This window comes from Rhipicephalus microplus, chromosome 5 (assembly GCF_043290135.1).
Source record: "Rhipicephalus microplus isolate Deutch F79 chromosome 5, USDA_Rmic, whole genome shotgun sequence".
In the NCBI taxonomy this organism is placed as follows: Eukaryota; Metazoa; Arthropoda; class Arachnida; order Ixodida; family Ixodidae; genus Rhipicephalus; species Rhipicephalus microplus.
The window spans coordinates 34,302,445-34,319,507 of NC_134704.1; the positions used below are offsets into that span (position 1 = coordinate 34,302,445).

At 49.0% G+C, this 17,063-nt stretch overlaps 1 protein-coding gene across 2 annotated transcripts in view; it reads left to right on the forward strand.

Moving 5' to 3' along the window:
* The window catches only part of LOC119174734 (uncharacterized), a 138,990-nt gene extending 122,988 nt beyond the window's left edge, over positions 1 to 16,002 (forward strand). For both annotated transcript variants that reach the window (XM_037425767.2, XM_075895185.1), the window contains exons 4-6: positions 3,979 to 4,173; positions 13,917 to 14,182; positions 14,795 to 16,002. In XM_037425767.2, coding sequence (XP_037281664.2) covers positions 3,979 to 4,173; positions 13,917 to 14,182; positions 14,795 to 15,589 — 1,256 coding nt within the window. In that variant the 3' untranslated portion in view covers positions 15,590 to 16,002. The remainder of the gene's footprint in view (positions 1 to 3,978; positions 4,174 to 13,916; positions 14,183 to 14,794) is intronic.
* The last annotated feature ends 1,061 nt before the right edge of the window (positions 16,003 to 17,063 follow it).

The window sequence follows — 17,063 nt, forward strand, 5'->3', positions numbered from 1 at the left end:
ACGGTGGGCAAGAGAACGACGAGCTGAGGTTGGGGGGGTGGTGTGGTAATTAGCGACAGAGGGCGCTCTTTAACGCTCCGGGATCTAATCAGGAGTAATGAACACCTCTCTTCGCAGAAAAAAAAACGGAAATCGGTCTATCAGTATAAAAGGAGGCGAGTCGAGGCAGTAGGCGGGACTGTGGCTGCGCGGGAGTCGAGTAATGATGAAAGAAAACGACACTGGCGGTAAAGGGTATAAAGGCGCTTAACACGTGCTGTACCGTTCTTTGTGTATACATACGCATCTTTTTTTCTGGTCGTGCCACTGTACGCTTGCCGATGTTGTGTACGTATACACGTGTGGCAATCTGAGCTTCCAAAGCGTACGCTCTATAGAGAACTACGCCGAAAACCTTTTATTAGTTTGTTTTTCTTTAGCTCAATTCCTGAGCGTCAATTATGCAAACAACTTCGTCGTGTATAGTGCATAGCGCAGAACAGGCGTGTAGCGCTCGCAGGCGTCGGAGTTGTCGCATGATCGGCTATCGGGGAGATTTACGGCCGCAACGAATAATTTAGCCGCACACGGTAGACCAACTTTTGCAGGATTAAAAGAAGGGGTAAGAAGGGTAAAAAGAGCGAGGCGTGGCCCAAGCAACGTGCGCTAGCTGTACCGCTCGAGATTCCTCTTTTTCTTTGTATTTCGAGGGAAGAGTTCGCGAGCTGAAAAAGACATCTCCCGGAAGAACACAGTCTGGGTACTTTTTTTTTTAACCTCTGTTCTAAGCACGTACGTGAAATCGAGAACGCAGATTCAGCGTAAAACGTTTGAACGAAAGTGGGAGAACTGGAGTAGGTGCGGCCAATTAGCGAAAATCGTGTTCCTTACGTACTTGTTTTTAGTTTTTGTTAAACGAAGGAACGAGTGCATTCAGATTACGCGGTGTTATTACTCGGCCATGCAAAACGCGCTGTAAACTAATTTCTAACTATCACATTATACAATACACGCCGTACTGCGTCCGTTTCGACAGCGTCCACCGGGGTATATACAGCGGTGATCGTCGCGCTCGGCTCGGCTGATAACTAGCAGGCTGCGGCTTTGATCCCCAGCAACGGCGGTCGTATTTCAGTGGAGGTGAGAATGATACATCCACGAGTATCTGTGCAACGTCAATGCACGTTGAAGAACACCGGATGGTCGAAATTTCCGGAGCCCTCCACCACAGCCCCTCTCATAATCATATAGGATGTAAAACACCCAGGATAAGCAGCAACAATAGGAAGGTTATCACCTGTAGCGACAAGTATGTATACGCATACAGGCGACGTTGTCTTATCGGAAAGCTCCCAACGCAGAAACAGAAGTAGATATGGAAAGTGGCAGTACTAAAGAGCGTGATAATGGCCTCGACACCACATTACTTGTAATTACGTGTAGTTAGGAAGCAGCAAATTTTTGAGTGAGTCTTGGTAAAAGATGGCGAGGTCCCGGGACGCATACATGGAGGAATATCTTGCGAAAGCAGCAGCAGACAATTGATAAGGTAAAGTGCACGAGGCATTGCAAAAAGAGCGTTGTGTCAAACGGTACGAAGCCCGTAGCGATGAAGAATAACAAAAAAATATAAAGAATGAAAAATATATGTAAGCTCCTCAGCGCGACCGTCTCGGGGAAAAAAAAGGCAATATTTTCGGGCGGCCGGGTGAAGGGGACATTGCACCACACGCGTCGGTGTCTCACTGCGCATGCTCCGAGACTGAAATCCTAAATAATTTGACACGCGCCGAGACAAAGCGCTCGGGGTGAGCCGAATATGGGGGGGTAACTCTTCCTAATGCATCGAGCATTGACACGCACGCACGCAAAAACATAAATACATAAATACATTATGACAAAGACTGCATAGCGGAGCGAGAGGAGAGACAGGATTACAGCGCAGTCGAGAAAGAGGGTGAGAAAAAAAAATGGATAGAAGTCTGTGGGAGGGGCTTTGAGGGCTATGTGCGGTGGTAGTGGTGGTGGCGGCGGCTTCCCGATCGCGCTACTTGCAACCCTGGCGACGAAAAAAAAAAAGGAGAGTGGCTGATGGCATGTATTCGAGAAAGCCGCTTAGGCGAAGACATCGACATGCAAGAACTCAGCCACTCACCCCAGTAAAAAAGCGCGACCTAAAAAAAAAAAAGGATAAAACATCAGCTTAACCAGAAGAGATGTTAGAATAATAGATGGAGTGATGGAGGTGGCGGAGGGAGACACTGGAGGGATAAGGGCGACGACATTAATAAAAATTATCATTAGCGCTCCGGCGGCTCCCAGGATGCGAGGGGAGCTTTCCGAGATCTGCAAACATGCCGGAACCAAGGCATCCGTTCCTTCTCCCCTTTATCCTGCGACTCAGCTCTTCAGTGAGAAACGAGAGAAAGGAACAGAAATAAAGGGTATAAGGTATAAAAGCGGCAAGAAAACGTGATACGGACAAGCCTAAAAAAAAATCACACATGAACCACGGAGAAGCGCGATACGCGGTGTGCCCGGTGTTTCGACGCGAGGTGTCGGCGAGATCTTGGCAAACATTTGCACGCCCAGCCAAGCGCTGTGCAGGGCCCGTGGTCGTATATAATGTATAGTACACGCGGGTACCAGGCTTTGCTATACAGCGGTGAGCCCTGCGGGCTTCGCCCTCGTATGCGCGCTCGCGTGTCCAGAGGATTATTATCTGGACCAGGAAGACCATAAGGAAGAGACAAGCCTGGTTCAAAAGCTTCGGCTGCGAGCGATGCATCATGCGCGCGCGCGAATATCCCCTGTAATGCGGAGAACAGCGAAAGCGTCGATAACGGAACGGGGCGGCACGAAAGAGTGTAAATGCGAGGGCTGCATATTCTTTCCGCTTTCACATTCGGCTCACCGCCTTCGACGAGGCTGTAAATGTGTTGGGTCATCGCGACGTCGCCTGGTTCGCGTCAGATAACACAAGTCCTGGTCGTGCATTTTTTTGCGCCTCAAGGAGCCCGTCGGTAGCTGTGTTGTGGCGCTAAGATTGATTGATTGATTGATTGATTTGTGGGGTTTAACGTCCCAAAACCACCATATGATTATGAGAGACGCCGTAGTGGAGGGCTCCGGAAATTTTGACCACCTGGGGTTCTTTAACATGCACCCAAATCTGAGCACACGGGCCTCGACATTTCCGCCTACATCGGAAATGCAGCCGCCGCAGCCGGGATTTGAACCCGTGACCTGCGGGTCAGCAGCCGAGTACCTTAGCCACTAGACCACCGCGGCGGGGCAGGCGCTAAGACGGTCGAAACTGCGGGGGTGACAAAAAGTCAAGTTGGAACTACGCCATGTGGCTTCGTAATGAAATGTTCCATTTATAATGTGGAAATTCAGAGTTAGAAATTGACCACGTTTTTTCTGATGCTATACAACCAAAATTGTATTTCACTTCTTCCTGCTTTTAAGCGTAAAAGATGTATAACGAAGGCTCTGATCTGATTTCTCACTCCTGGGAGCGGCCGTTCTTTGACGGTGTTAGCAAAATGAAACAATGCGACAAGAAGGTTTGGTAAATGACCGAATCAATCATCGGACTGGCATTGAATCTATACACCATTGTTGTTATAACGCCATTTACCGCCTTTGAGCTGACGTGAGGCAATGATGGCCATTAGCCGAGAGCTGATAACACGATATAGTGACAACAATCATTAAGACATATTACGCCAGCCTTAGCCGCAACGAAGACCACTCACGAATATTATCAAGTGATAGCGAGTGATGGTAGTAGGCGAGTCAACGCGGAAATTGAATTCAATGAACATCTTTTGTCGACATCGAATCCCTTCATACAGCATGGCTTAAGCGATGCTAGAAAACACTGTGTTTTGATAGCAATGTTTGATATGCCTATTTGGTCTTGCGATCATGTTTGAAGATAACTTTGCTGTCGACTAACACCTGCAATTTTTCTCTGTCTGCCATGGTACCCAGACCCCAGCCAAGTCCTGCACCTGGGCACCGACCCACACTGGGGCCCGTACCAGCATTACTCGACGTACCTGGCGGCGGCCGGCCCGTTTGCCGCCGCGCCTCAGGCCCTGGGCCTCGACGGGACGGGTCCGCCCCCTGGTGGAGACGGGTCGCCGTCTTCCTGCCCCTCCAGTGGCGCCTCGCAACTTACCCCTGGTGAGTGAGCTATACGCGTAAATACATATCGATAATGTGACATGCTAGAATAGAACGTGTGTGTGTTGTTATGACTCATCATGACTGATTGTGCGATTAACACGGACATAGAAAAGCAGCAGACACACAACACGGCGTTTTGTCGTGCGTCCCTTTTCTTTTCTCGAACCACGTTAGTCGTGCTGTTAGATACTATGACGGTGATATGGCTTCCGGTGGCAGAGGTACCGTTTAGTTCATAATGGGGAGTACCAGTGTTTAGAAAGAAAAACACACACACACGGACGATATCGACAGAGACGTCTGTCGCCCTTTCCCGAGTGCTTCGGTCATTGTAGGCTCTGGCCTTGCAGGAATTGTACTCTCGGACGATCACTTTCGGCGACACTTTCACTTTTTTGTTCAGGAGATGGCTTTCACTAACTGGCGTTCGGGAATCCGGAGTTCAGTTCCGACTGACCATATTTCGAATTTAATTTTGCTTTCACGATGCGAAAGAGCCGAGCATGACGCCTGACTGGAGTGATGGACATTTCTTCTGCTCGCTTTACCGATTAATAACCACTTAACGTGATACGCCCGAACATTATTGGCTGGGAACAACCCTCTCACTTCTGACACACCTCATTGTGTGACACGTGTGCGGTGCCAAATATTGCAATCAACGCTCTAAATATTTGGGCTCACTCCGCACGAAGACGGTGTGCGTGAAGAGCTCCACCGTCACGAATCTTCACTCTTGGCGGTTGGGCTGTCCTCATTAATTAGCCTAAAAGTTCGTTTCGCCAGTTTAGTTGTATCACTCCAGAAACGTCGAAAGCAGGATGCCTCTAAAGCCCTAAACGAAAATCAAGCCCATTCTTTCGTAAACTATCATCATACATAGTGCACTACCGTACTTTTACTTCATGTATTACGGCTAAAAGAAGTCGTCCTTCAAGTTCATTGGGCGCAGTTTTCAAAGGGACGTGTGCAGGAGCGAATCAAGAACAACTGCGCCCTCGATACCTGAACCTATAGGTGATTACGAAAGGTAAAAAAAAAGTAGCTCAAATGAAAAGATTTTTTTTAGGGTTTTAAACGGCAGCTTCACTGAAAGAATAGAAGTAACGAATGGTACAGAGGCGAAGTGCACACCCTGCAAGACAGAGAAGGCGACGGAGTTGCCGAATGAGACAGAGAAGGCACGGATGCGTATGCGGTAGTCTCTCTCTGTTCGCCTTCTCGCCGAAAGCAGCGAAGAGGACTTTTCTTCCAACTTTCGCACTATTTCCGTTTCATTTCATTGGGCCGGTCTCATCACTTTCGTCTCTCACGCCATTGAGGTGCGCGCCTATATAAGTGGAGCTCGAATATATATCCGGTGCCGCGCCTACATATACATACGTACTATAGCTCCCGACTGAAGGCAGTCCGGTTCCCAGCAGCTCGCCCCCCCCCCCCCCCCCTTTTTTTTTTATTCGACACTCTCTGACGAATCAAGTGAGAGAAACCACTCCGTGAGCTGCTTCGCCAACGGTAAGACGGAGCTGCCCTGTCTACTAGCCAGGCTTCTCACTTCGGTGTGTGTGCGTATATCGAAGGAAAAACGGCAGTAGCGCAGAGGGGGTCCCTCTATTGTTGCGAATGAAATTGGTTCTCATCGAATTTGTGTAACAATAAAAAAAACTCTCTTCCCGCTTCCTACTTTTTCACAACTTCCAACTATGGCGACCCGTATACTGCTACCTTCATCCTTCCAGCCTTTTTTAGAGATTTCGTTCGTTAGCCTGTGTGTTTTTTTTCTTTGCTTCATAACGTATTCGCCCAATTGAAGAGAAGACGATCCGATTCTACCTCATCAAGAGCGTCATAGCACCGCGCCCGATGCTCGGAAGAGTGCGGCGCGCGGGAAAGTGCGTGGTAACTTGGAAAGCGAATAGGCCCGCCAATTTGGTTACGAGTTTGAGTTTGGCTCCTGCGTATTCGCACTCGGATGAAACGAAGTCGAGTCTGGCGCATACATTAGCTCGTCGTCGTTTCGCGCTTCCAAGCTTTGCGTCTGTTGACATCGTTTGAACGCTCGATAGCGGGTTGTTTCTGTAGAAAGCAAAGTATAGTGCAGGATAACGGTAGCGGAAGATGGCCGCTTTGTTGACTTGTAGCTTGGAAACTACAGGATAACGTTATGTCACAACGTCTCAAGGGCGTTTGGATGTAATCACCAAATGAGCTTCTCAGGGCAGTCTTTGTTCTTTTTCGCTGATGTGAACAAAAGGGGAAAAAAAGGCACGCTGTCTTTCATGCATTAGCCTGAGACGACTGAAAGATATGCATCGGCATATCTTTGACGAAGATCGATGTCATGTCATAACCCGATCAGATGACGTTGTGTCATCTGACGCCACAGGATGAGGCCGTGATGGCTTCCTGTTTCCCCATTTCTTTACGCTGAGTGACGTCTAGATGACGTAACAATTTTGGTTCGCTGTGACGTTATGATGAGTTCATCACAGGCTGATGATTTGTTGCACCACTGGTGTTGATGGTGCCGACACCGACAACTTCGTCGACGCTGCCGGACTCTTTGAGTGTTTGACGTGACAAGTGAGGCTTTCGACTTGGAGGTACCGAGGCGTTGTCTCCAACAATTACTGGTTTTCAGCGAATACGAAAAGTAAAGGGTCTATTGTGCCTATACAGGTACAAAAAGAGGGCTGTAAAGGAATATAGCCCCTCTAAGGCGAGCAAAGAAAAGATAACCTACTAAGCCCAAGTGAACGCAAAAAGTTTTCCGTGAACGGCCAGTAAGAAATATTTTTACAAGAACGCGGAAGCGTAAATTAGAGACAAATTATATTCTGCGTTTTTATTTCTAGTGGTCGCACTCTGAGTGTCTCCAACCATGAGTCTCCGAAGAACTTTGTGCACATTTATCACTTTTTTTTACACACTGACTTGAATGATACGCGCAAGAAAATGAAATAATGTAGCAGACAATATTGAAACCTACAAAAAAAAAAGACTTTGCTGTTTTCAAAATCAGCAAATACGGGTGCATCGAAATCATTAATTCAAAGCAGGTAAAGGAGGGCATTCAAACGTTTTATAGCTTGGGCCGAGAAAAGGATAGTTTAATGAAGGAATAAAAAGAAAAAAAGCTGTGATGGGGAACGCCAAAGTTGTGAACGAAAGGAAGAAAAGAAAGAGAGAGAGAAAAAAAAAAGGCAAATAAGCGTGCAGTAATACATCGAAGTAGGGAGAAACGAAAAAGCTAACCCCTTTACTTTTTTTCCAGCCAGTGCGCTCTGTCGAAAGCAGTCTGGTGTCGGTCGCCAGCACCGAATTCCCCGCGCCGTGGTGTAGATTTAGCTAATGAACGAGAACGCGCTTGCGGAAACAGAGACCGCTTTCCTATCTTCGATTCATCGCCCCGGCGCTGTACAGCTGCGGGCGAACCAAAGCGAAGCAGGGATGGTAAAAGGATCGCAGGGCACTTGGTCTCTTTAGGGCGGAATCTTTAGATGCCCAACCGGCAAACGCGAAAGTCATTCGCCAGCGTCAACATGAGTGATGAAAAAAAAAAATCATCACTTGACGACGTCATACGTGACGTCACCACGAACTCTCACATCACGAAAATCGGTGACGTCACAAGCCACCGTGTAACACACTTCGGGTGAGGCCCCGCCGATCTAACAGCGGCGTGCGGCATACTCGCAGGCTTCCACTTTACGTTTAGGTCTGCGACGCCTGAAAGGCCTTCAAGTGGTACATTGCAAATTTATTTGCGGATCGGTCGACCCGCGCGGTGTTGCACGTGTAGTGATCTTTGAGTCTGACTGACGTGCTCATAGAGGAGACACGGGCATTCGATTAAAAGCAAACGAGCATTAATTTAGAACAAGGTTAGGACAGGAGCTTACAAACATTAACTAAGAGGAGACCAAAAAAAAAACACGATAAAAAGAACAGGTACGAAACAAACTATGCTCCAAGAGCACAATACCAGTACAAATATACACAACGCGGTTTCTAAATAAAATATTAACATGATGAAAATCATTGATTGATTTTGTGGGGTTTAACGTCCCAAAACCACTATTTGATTATGAGAGACGGCGTAGTGGAGGGCTCCGGAAAATTTGACCACCTGGGGTTCTTTAACGTGCACCCAAATCTGAGTACACGGGCCTACAACATTTCCGCCTCCATCGGAAATGCAGCCGCCACAGCCGGGATTTGATCCCGCGACCTGCGGGTCAGCAGCCGAGTACCTTGGAGACCACTGTGGCGGGACAAACAAACCATGATGGAAATCAAAAGTAACACAAAGAAAGAATCACAAAAAGATTGTGCTCGTACTTTTGAACTTCCACTTGCGACGCAGCGCACACAACTGAATATTTAAAGCTGGGTATATTAAAATAATGGGTAAAAAAAATCTGAACAAAGAGTTTCATACGGACCAGTCCAGCTCGTGGTTCACGTGAAGGGGTTGACAGGGTGCCGTTGATGGTCTCGCAAGCTTAGGCGGACGACAAGGGTGCCCGGTGTTGCAGCCATCTCAATACGTAGCGCGGGGCACTCCGTGCTCGCCGGCTACGCGAGACTTGCGCCCCGCCGCGGCGTTCTAGTGGCTAAGGCACTCGGCTGCTGACTCGCATGTCGCGGGATCGAATACCGGCAGCGGCGGCTGCATTTTTGGTGGAGGCAAAAATGCTGTAGGCCCGTATGCTCAGATTTGGCTGCACGTTAATGCAATTGAAGACTTTATTACAAATATTTTCCTCGGTGAAGGTGGAGCCTCAGTCCAGGGCCCGTGTGGCCTTTGCCGTCTTGCAAGCTCTGTCGATCAGCTTGAGCTGTTCTTCAGGCTTAGAGAAGGGCAGCGCAGCCTCCTACGTTAAAGAAAAGCAAAAAAAAAAACCCATGCGGTTTAAATTTTCGGAGTCCTACGCTACGGCGTTTCTCATTATCATATGGTGATTTTGGGACGATAGCCCCTCTTAAAAAAAATACGTGAGGCTCGTGACTCCGATGACCACTCTTCTCACTGGTCGAGCGACAGCTGCCGAAGTGCAAGTGTATAATTAGTGTATCTTTAGCAAGTGTATAATTAGGTACATTTGACCTTGTAGTGCACCTGTGCCCGTAGTGAATGCACTATGATATCAATTTGAAAATGTTTAGCGACTATTATTATGCATTTTTCCCCCACATTTATCAGGTGCTGTACCCTGTCGTTTCGCCACCGATGGGTGGCTGGGGCTTTGTCAAGCTGTCATTGGACAGCTTTTTTCCCGGCCACCTTTTTTCACCGTAAATGTTTTTGTTTTTGGTGAAAATAAAGTTCTTTGATTGATTGATTGATTGATTGATTGATTGATTGATTGAAGCAGTCGAACGTTTTCTCGGCGTACGCCTACCATCGAGGTCATTTTCCCCGACGCACGCCGTCGCTGAAGGTGCAGGGAAGACGCGGCGGCGCCGTTGCTGGGCAATTAGTCTCCGGAAGTCTTTTCCCAATACAAAGGTGAAGATGCGCGCGGCGAGAATGTCAGACGTTTGTGAAACAGCATTACGTCACTAACATGACGTCATCAGATAACGTCGTAACTCGGTCAATATAGGGCCGATCACACAGGCAGTGCAAAATCAGGTCCCCCCTTAATCCATCCCTTATCCTCAATCATTATTATTTAGTTCTACGTATTCTCACTGCAGAACTCTCACTTCCATCTTTTTTTTTCTCGTTTTCAATCATTAAGGTTCCTACGTCAGCTTTATTCAAATCACCTCTCCACTGTTCCAATTCCCCCCCCCCTTTTTTTTTCATTTCTATTGCCGAAAGTTTCAGCTCCCTAATGAAAGGTGGTCGCTGCGGTGAGCACGTGGAATTCGACGAAGACACAGAAAACAAAACGCGAGCTCTCAGTGCGAGGATAGATAAAGAAGGTGCAGAAAAACAAGGCAGACACAGAAGGTCGAAACTGAGAAAGAGGCACTAAATAAATAAAGAGACAGAGCGAAGCGGTTCGACGTCGTCGAGTTGAAGAATGAACCGCGCTGCCACTGATGGTGACCGAGTGAGGTTACACGCTTCACAGTTCTCGTCGCTGTGTTTAATCTTTCCGCCGGCACACCTCCGTGAAATTAAGAACCCGCTGAAACTTCTCCCCCCTTTAGGAGGCTTGACTGCGGAAACCCTCCCCACCCCTTCTCTCTCTCTCAACTCTCACTACCCCTTTTCTTTTTCCGTCTCCCTAATTTCGACCCTCTATGCCTATATCTACCATGGCCCTCCAGTTGCCCTTTCTACTTCTATTTTTTTTTGTTTTACGTTGATACCTTCCTTTATTCTTTATTGTATTGTCGGGTCGTTTATTAGAGCGCCACCTTCCTCCTCGCTTTACGCTCGCAAGCCCAGTGTGTGGCACTTTCAGCGAGGGGTTCGCTCAAACGGAAGATCGAAACTGCTCGCCTTTTTTTTTTTTAACACCGACACCCCCCTCCCCCCTTTTTTTCTGCAGGCCGGAATACGTTTGTTTCATCCGAGTGTCCGTCTTTGATGTTTCGTCTTCTTCTGAGACTTCGTTTTATTTTTGTGCGTTTAGTTCGTCTAACAGCGGTGCACCACACTTACGTCGCCACCTTTCCCCGCCCCGCAGCCGCAGTCAAATGAATCGCTTGGAAACCTCTAATTCCTGGCGGCTCCGACCGAGGCTGTCGTAAGCAAAAAAAAAAAAAAAGCTTACGAGGTTTCTCAGTGGGCCCTGGTGCTGTAGTGTGCCCACGTTAAAGAACAAGACATAGAGAGATCCATGAAAGATCGAGGAGACAGAAAACCGACGATGGCCATGAATCAGGCGAGAACAGTAGCGAAAAAAAAAAAAACTGCCTTAAGCAAGAAAGTCGCTATGAAGAAACGACAAGCGTACGAGTATTGACCGGAAACACGGCGCGCAGGGGGGAAGCGAGAATCATATTACGTTTAAAAAAATACAAAGGAGGAGCGTGATTGCATGATATGTAATAGGCTCCAGACGAAAAACTTATACACATAACACATGACAGACAAAAACAGACAAAAATGCTGCCACGTTTCTCGTCGCTACGTTTCTTTCCTCAGTTTTTCTTTCTTCTTTTCTCTTTGCCCGGACACTCCCGCGATTCGACCACGCGTGTGCCTCAGTGCGGCCGCATCGCCATCGTCATTAAACCCGATGGTGTCGCCTCCAATCGGGGGACGCGCGAATGATATCCACTTATTTTAAATTGGGAAACTCACACCACTACCACCGTTACCGCTGGAACGAGAGAAGGTTCTGAAAGGAGAGGAGGGAGAGCTACGAATGAATAGGAAAGAGTGAGAGAGAGGTGATATTAAGTAGAAGAGAGAGAGAAACGAGGAGAAGAGGGAAAGGTGGGAACGCCAAAAGAAAAGCTAGAAAGGCAAATCGGGACGATGGGGAAATGCGGGCGCGAGGGATGCTTTCCGTAAAGCGTCGTTATGCGGCACGCCATCCTCTTCAATTTCCCTCTCACACTTTAAATTGTTTTGCTGCTTCCACGAGTGGACTCCTGGCTGGCCGCGGTTAGCTCCGCGCAAAGCCGATGAGCATGACCCTCCACAAAACGCCACCCTGTCCTCTTCTTCTGGCGACCTTTTCTTGTTTTTTTTTTCCTACTTCACTAATTCCTTTCTTTCCTTCCCTTTAATTGCCGCTTTCCAGCGGCGCGTCCGCCGCTTTGCTTCGCGGAAGCGCGCACTTTTCTATACTTTTTTTTAAATTTTCGGTGCCACTTCGCAAATCACTTTATTCCCTGTTCAAATAATTGCCCCCCGAAAAGTTAACGCGCGTCGCCTTTGCACGGAATCCCACTACTTCCTCACCCTCTTTTTCACAGGCGTACACAGGCGAAACAGTGACGGTGAGCTAAGATAAGAATGAAAGAGAGCGAGAGAGAGATAAGCAGTGAGGAGGAAGGGAGGATCATACGCAAGACGTACGCGAGAAAGCTCTCGATGAAAAGCACAACAAAATCAGAGAGCGAGAGGGTGAGAAGGCAAACTAGAACGCGGGAAAGAGGCAACGGTAATTCGCAATACGAGCGCGTCGGCAGCGGTCGCTGGAAACCCGAAAAAGGGTTAAAGCGCGCACCATCTCTTCTTCCTTTTTATTTGTCACCCTTCACTTCGTTTGCTTCTTCTCGGGGCGGGAAAGCCGAGAAAACTGCTTATTATTCCGATATTTCTCGTTACAACCCTTCCTTCAATTTCAACCCCCCCCCCCCCCTTCCTTTCTTCTGGAGCCTTGCTAACAACTCCCCCCCCCCCTCCTGTCTTCCATCTTCGAAAGTTGTCTTCTTTCTCTTTTTTTTTTGTTTAGGCAACCAATCCTAGCTTGTTTCTGAGAGTCCGAAATGAATCGTTGCTTTGTTTCGTTCTTCACTCGATGGGGCCCCGAAACGTGGCTCTGATTTTGTTGTTTCTTGTGGGGCAGAGTCAGCACGCTTTTGCGTGAACCTCTCTCGAGCTTCGCGATGCTATAAACACACGCTCATGCGGGTGCGATGCGGCTAATCTGATTAAAACTGGCGCTGCCGTATACCCATGCCAAAGAGAGAAAGATGTGTTGAAACTTTTGTTTGAGGAGAATGGCAGGAAAGGTCGTTTCGTACAAACGCGAAACGTAAAATTAAAAAAAAAAAGATCCGCTGCTATTTCGTTGTTTTAAAGGCGGCATCGTAACGATGGCCGCGACGTCTTGGCGTCGCTTTTTCATCTGCGCGCGCCTGTCAAACACCCGAAAAACTGGCTCCACCCATTGGTTCTGTCGTGTACGTGTCTCGCGAGCTGGAGGAGTCGCAGTAACGAATTTCGAGACTGGTTCTCCTTGAATCACTCAACGCTCGTCAACAGAAAGAGGCGTCGGAAGATAACTTTTAACTGTCACAACTTTTGTGCTTCTTTTTTTTTTTCATTTGTTGGCCTCATACCCTACCGTACCAATCCTTGGCTTGTAAATCTTCTGATTAGGCTTTCGCACCCATTCGTTGCTACTGCTGCATTTGTGAAGAGTTAAGTATCGGACGGGAGAGGGATGGATCCTCTACGAAAAAGACTTGAAGAAGCGAACAAGGACTAGAAGGGCTGCAAATGGTGAGGAGAGGAGGAGAACGGTAAATGAAAGGCAGGGAGGTTATAAGCAAGGCTAAGCCCAGTAGGCGGCTCTGCTCAGGGCAATAGAAGGGGTAATAAAGTCACTACTGTCTCCTAAGCATTTGACTGAGACTACTTGAAGGTGAAATCTATCCATTTCCTATCAGTCGGTTGCACCCGAAAGCTTTCTGCGCTTAACGTCGTTTTGCATTGCCTCCGGGACCCAAGGCTTGCAAACTTTTCTCTGCTCACATGGTTTCGCAGTGTTTCAAAGATCAGCCCGCCTTTAATACGGCAACACTGTGTGGTGTGAGCACATGACGTCACGTAATGGGACGGCGAATTCTTCCTGTTGTCTTCTTTTTTTAGTCCAATTCATCTGTATGCTGAAGTATAGCAAACATGGTCAAGAATTAGTCCGCTGTCCATCACTGAGAGAAAACGTTTATTTCACAAATAAAGTTTACTTCGCCTTTTACTACAATGAGGCGTGCGTCGTAATCATATATCTTGGTACATGTACGCCAGCCCACATACCACACTGTTACCCGCAGTCTGGACAGCCTTGCCAACACCGGTCTTGCTTTATTCATCGCAGGTGACCGATCGAACGGCTCCAACAGCAACAGCATGACCGGCGGCGGAGGAACGGTCGGAAGCAACGGCCCTGCTGGCGGCGCTGGGGAACAACCTTCGCCGTCGGCCGTGGCCGCTGCGGCAGCCGCCGCCAACCTGGGTCTCAAGGTGGACCCGCTGTTGCTGGGCCGATACGGCAACGCCGTCGACCTCTGCCTCTCCGACAGGCTCTCCGAGCTTCGCCAGGGACTCGCCGGTGTCAACGGCGGGTCGGCATTCGCGCACCAGGTTGGTAACTATGGCTATATGACTTTTGTGGGGCGCTTGAACCGTCTATTGCTTGTTTAATTTATCGTGAATGTATTCCAAGCAACGAAAAAAAGGTGTTTATTCTTATACTACACAAATCCCCATAACTTATTTCTTGCTGCGGCTGATACTACTACTACTACTACTACTACTACTACTACTACTACTACTACTACTACTACTACTACTACCAGTTATCACCATTACACCATCACTCGAAGTAGTAGTACAATTACTTTTACTGTCATTGTTAGTGCTATCTATACTGCAATTCGATCTATAGAGAACTCAATACGTTCCGCGTTGTCACCGATTCATCGTTGTATTCAACATTGCAGCTATAACTATTCTGTCAACCTTCTTAAGTAACGTCCCGAATTCGCTTTCCGATTGACGTCACATGGCCGTACGCTAATCTCACCCCTTATGTAATACTCCTTTGTGGGGCCTTTAGGGAGACAAAGTGATCTGATGTGGTATTGAAAGATACACCACTTTGTACGAGCCGCACAAAACATTCCATGACTTGCATTGAGTCACTGTTCAAAGCGTACTGAATAACTTGGTTCTCCCATTTTCCCCGCAATGCAGCCCAACACCACAACCGGAAGCCTACTCGCGACGACCGCAGCGGCCCCATACCTGAGCCACGCGGCTGCGGGCTACGCAGCGGGACTGCTCGGCCCGCACGGGTACTACGCCAGCGCCAACGGCGCCACGTGGCCTCCCGCCCTGGCGCCGACGCTGCTCTACCCTCAACTCTACGGCGGCTCCGTGGGCCAACCCAACGCAGCCGCGGCCGCGGCCGCTGCCGCCGCTGCAGCCGCAGCCGCGGGCCTGCACCCTGGTCTCCAGCTACTGCGCAATGAACTGAGGGCCGCCAGCTTGCATAGCGGGAGCCACCATCACCCTCTGGGTGGCGGGGAGTCGTCCTCCCCCGACAGGTCAGCGACGGCGTCTCCGACCATGGACAGCGACGTGAGCTGTTCCTCTCCAAAGCACGCCCGCTCCCAAGACGATTCGGAGCGTAGCGACCGGAGCATATCGCCGCCACCTCTGCCTCTTCCGATGGCCATGATCGACGACGTCGTTGCCAGGAAGAAGCCATCCCCGCTGACGGCAACGACGTTGACGGGTGGTGCGACGCTAAGCAAAGCGGCCGGAGGCACCCCTCCCGTGCTTCCGCTCGTGGTCCCGCCGCCTCCGAGTGTTGTGAGTGGTGGTGCACGGACAGGTGGACTGGTGACGACGACGAGCTCGCCGACGGCGCTGCTGTCGGCGTCGGGTGCTACGACGGCGACGCGGGGCTCTTCTCCGAACTCTGCGAACGCGGCGACCAACGGACACGGTGGCAGTGGTGATTCTTCGCTCTGGAGACCGTACTGAAAGGGAAATGTGACACTGACGTTTCTGTGTGCGCGAAGAAAACTGCTGCTGACGTTGTGTCAGGGAGAAGGAAAGGTGCAGTGCCATCCATTGTACATACGTGTATCCCAGCACGCCGAGGACTTTCTCTGAGACAATGCGTGTTTCGCTTCTATTTTTGTCACACTGTACTGTCAGACTGTTCGCACTCCTGCGGCTATTCTGGTGTGCTGTCAACTCCAACTGAATCCTAGGGGATGTTCACGCAGCCTAGCAACATTCTAGCCGATTTCCGTTGGGTGGCGTACAAAACATAGTCACGTCCTTAAAGAAGCGAAAAAGGTGGCAGCTTTAAATTCGAAAGTTGAGCCAGAAATCCCAAAAGCTGTCCTACTGTAGAGTGGTTCGAAAAATGAGCACGGCCAATTGCGATAGAGGGTATACTACTAGCGAAGATGGCCATAGCCAGTTGATCAATCCATTCAAGTTACGAAAGTGTACAATTACCGACCAACGAAGCAAAGGCTCTGATTTCTTGCAGTTAGGCACTGTTCGGCTTCTGAAAGTCAAACGTGCGGAAGTGACATTCATACTTTTCGGAGTGGAAAAAGTGAAGTGGAGCTCAGGTAGCCATAACTAAATAGTTCGAGAAGAACGCGATGGCGACAGACAAACAACGCGCCGGATTCGATGCTTTTTAAGCGCCTCTAACAACGTGCGCTATAACCTAGCTCCAACCTAGGAAGCCACAGGAGCGGTAAGCCGAGGCCTTTCAGGACGTCTGCGGAACAAAACCAGAACCTAAAAATAAGGGAAGTGAATAAGCGGTACAGCTACACAGTGCGTAGGGGCGTTCTTGTGCGTGGTGCTTGCGTGGCCCGCGTCGCACATTGTGAGAGAAAGAAGATGAAGAAGCGACGTTTCCTCGCGGGGCGCAAATCCATTCAACTGCGGCGATGTGTTGTGTTGACAGAAGGCGCTGCTTGCGGAGCCGGTGAATCGGGAAAGGGGCGTAAAAGAGGCTGGCCTCTATGTGTACATAGTGTGAGGGAGCGTAGCAGCGGGGAGAGGGAAATGAGAGCTGAGCGGAACGAAGAAGGCTGGGCAGGTGTAGTAGCGTGGGTACGGACGTTCGAGCAATGACTTCGCCGCTGCCGGTATCCTCATCTTCTCGCCGGCGTGCATTTGACGTCTTTCTTTCTTGTTTTTTTTTGTTCGCTCGTACGCTTCTTGATCTCGGAGTCGTAGCGCGTAGAGACGCGCGCCTTCCTAGACGTATGTCACGCGTGACGACGTTTTGTCGTTATTATTATTTTTTTTTCTGCTTCGTCCATTGGCAGCCCACCCGACCAGTGCCGCTCGTACTATTCGCTGGTGATGAAAACCATAGAAGGACTTCTTTTGTATGGCGTGTATATTTATAGACACACAGAGAGGAAACACACGATGCCAGCTCTGGTACACGTATGCGAGTTTTAAAATTATATATATACAA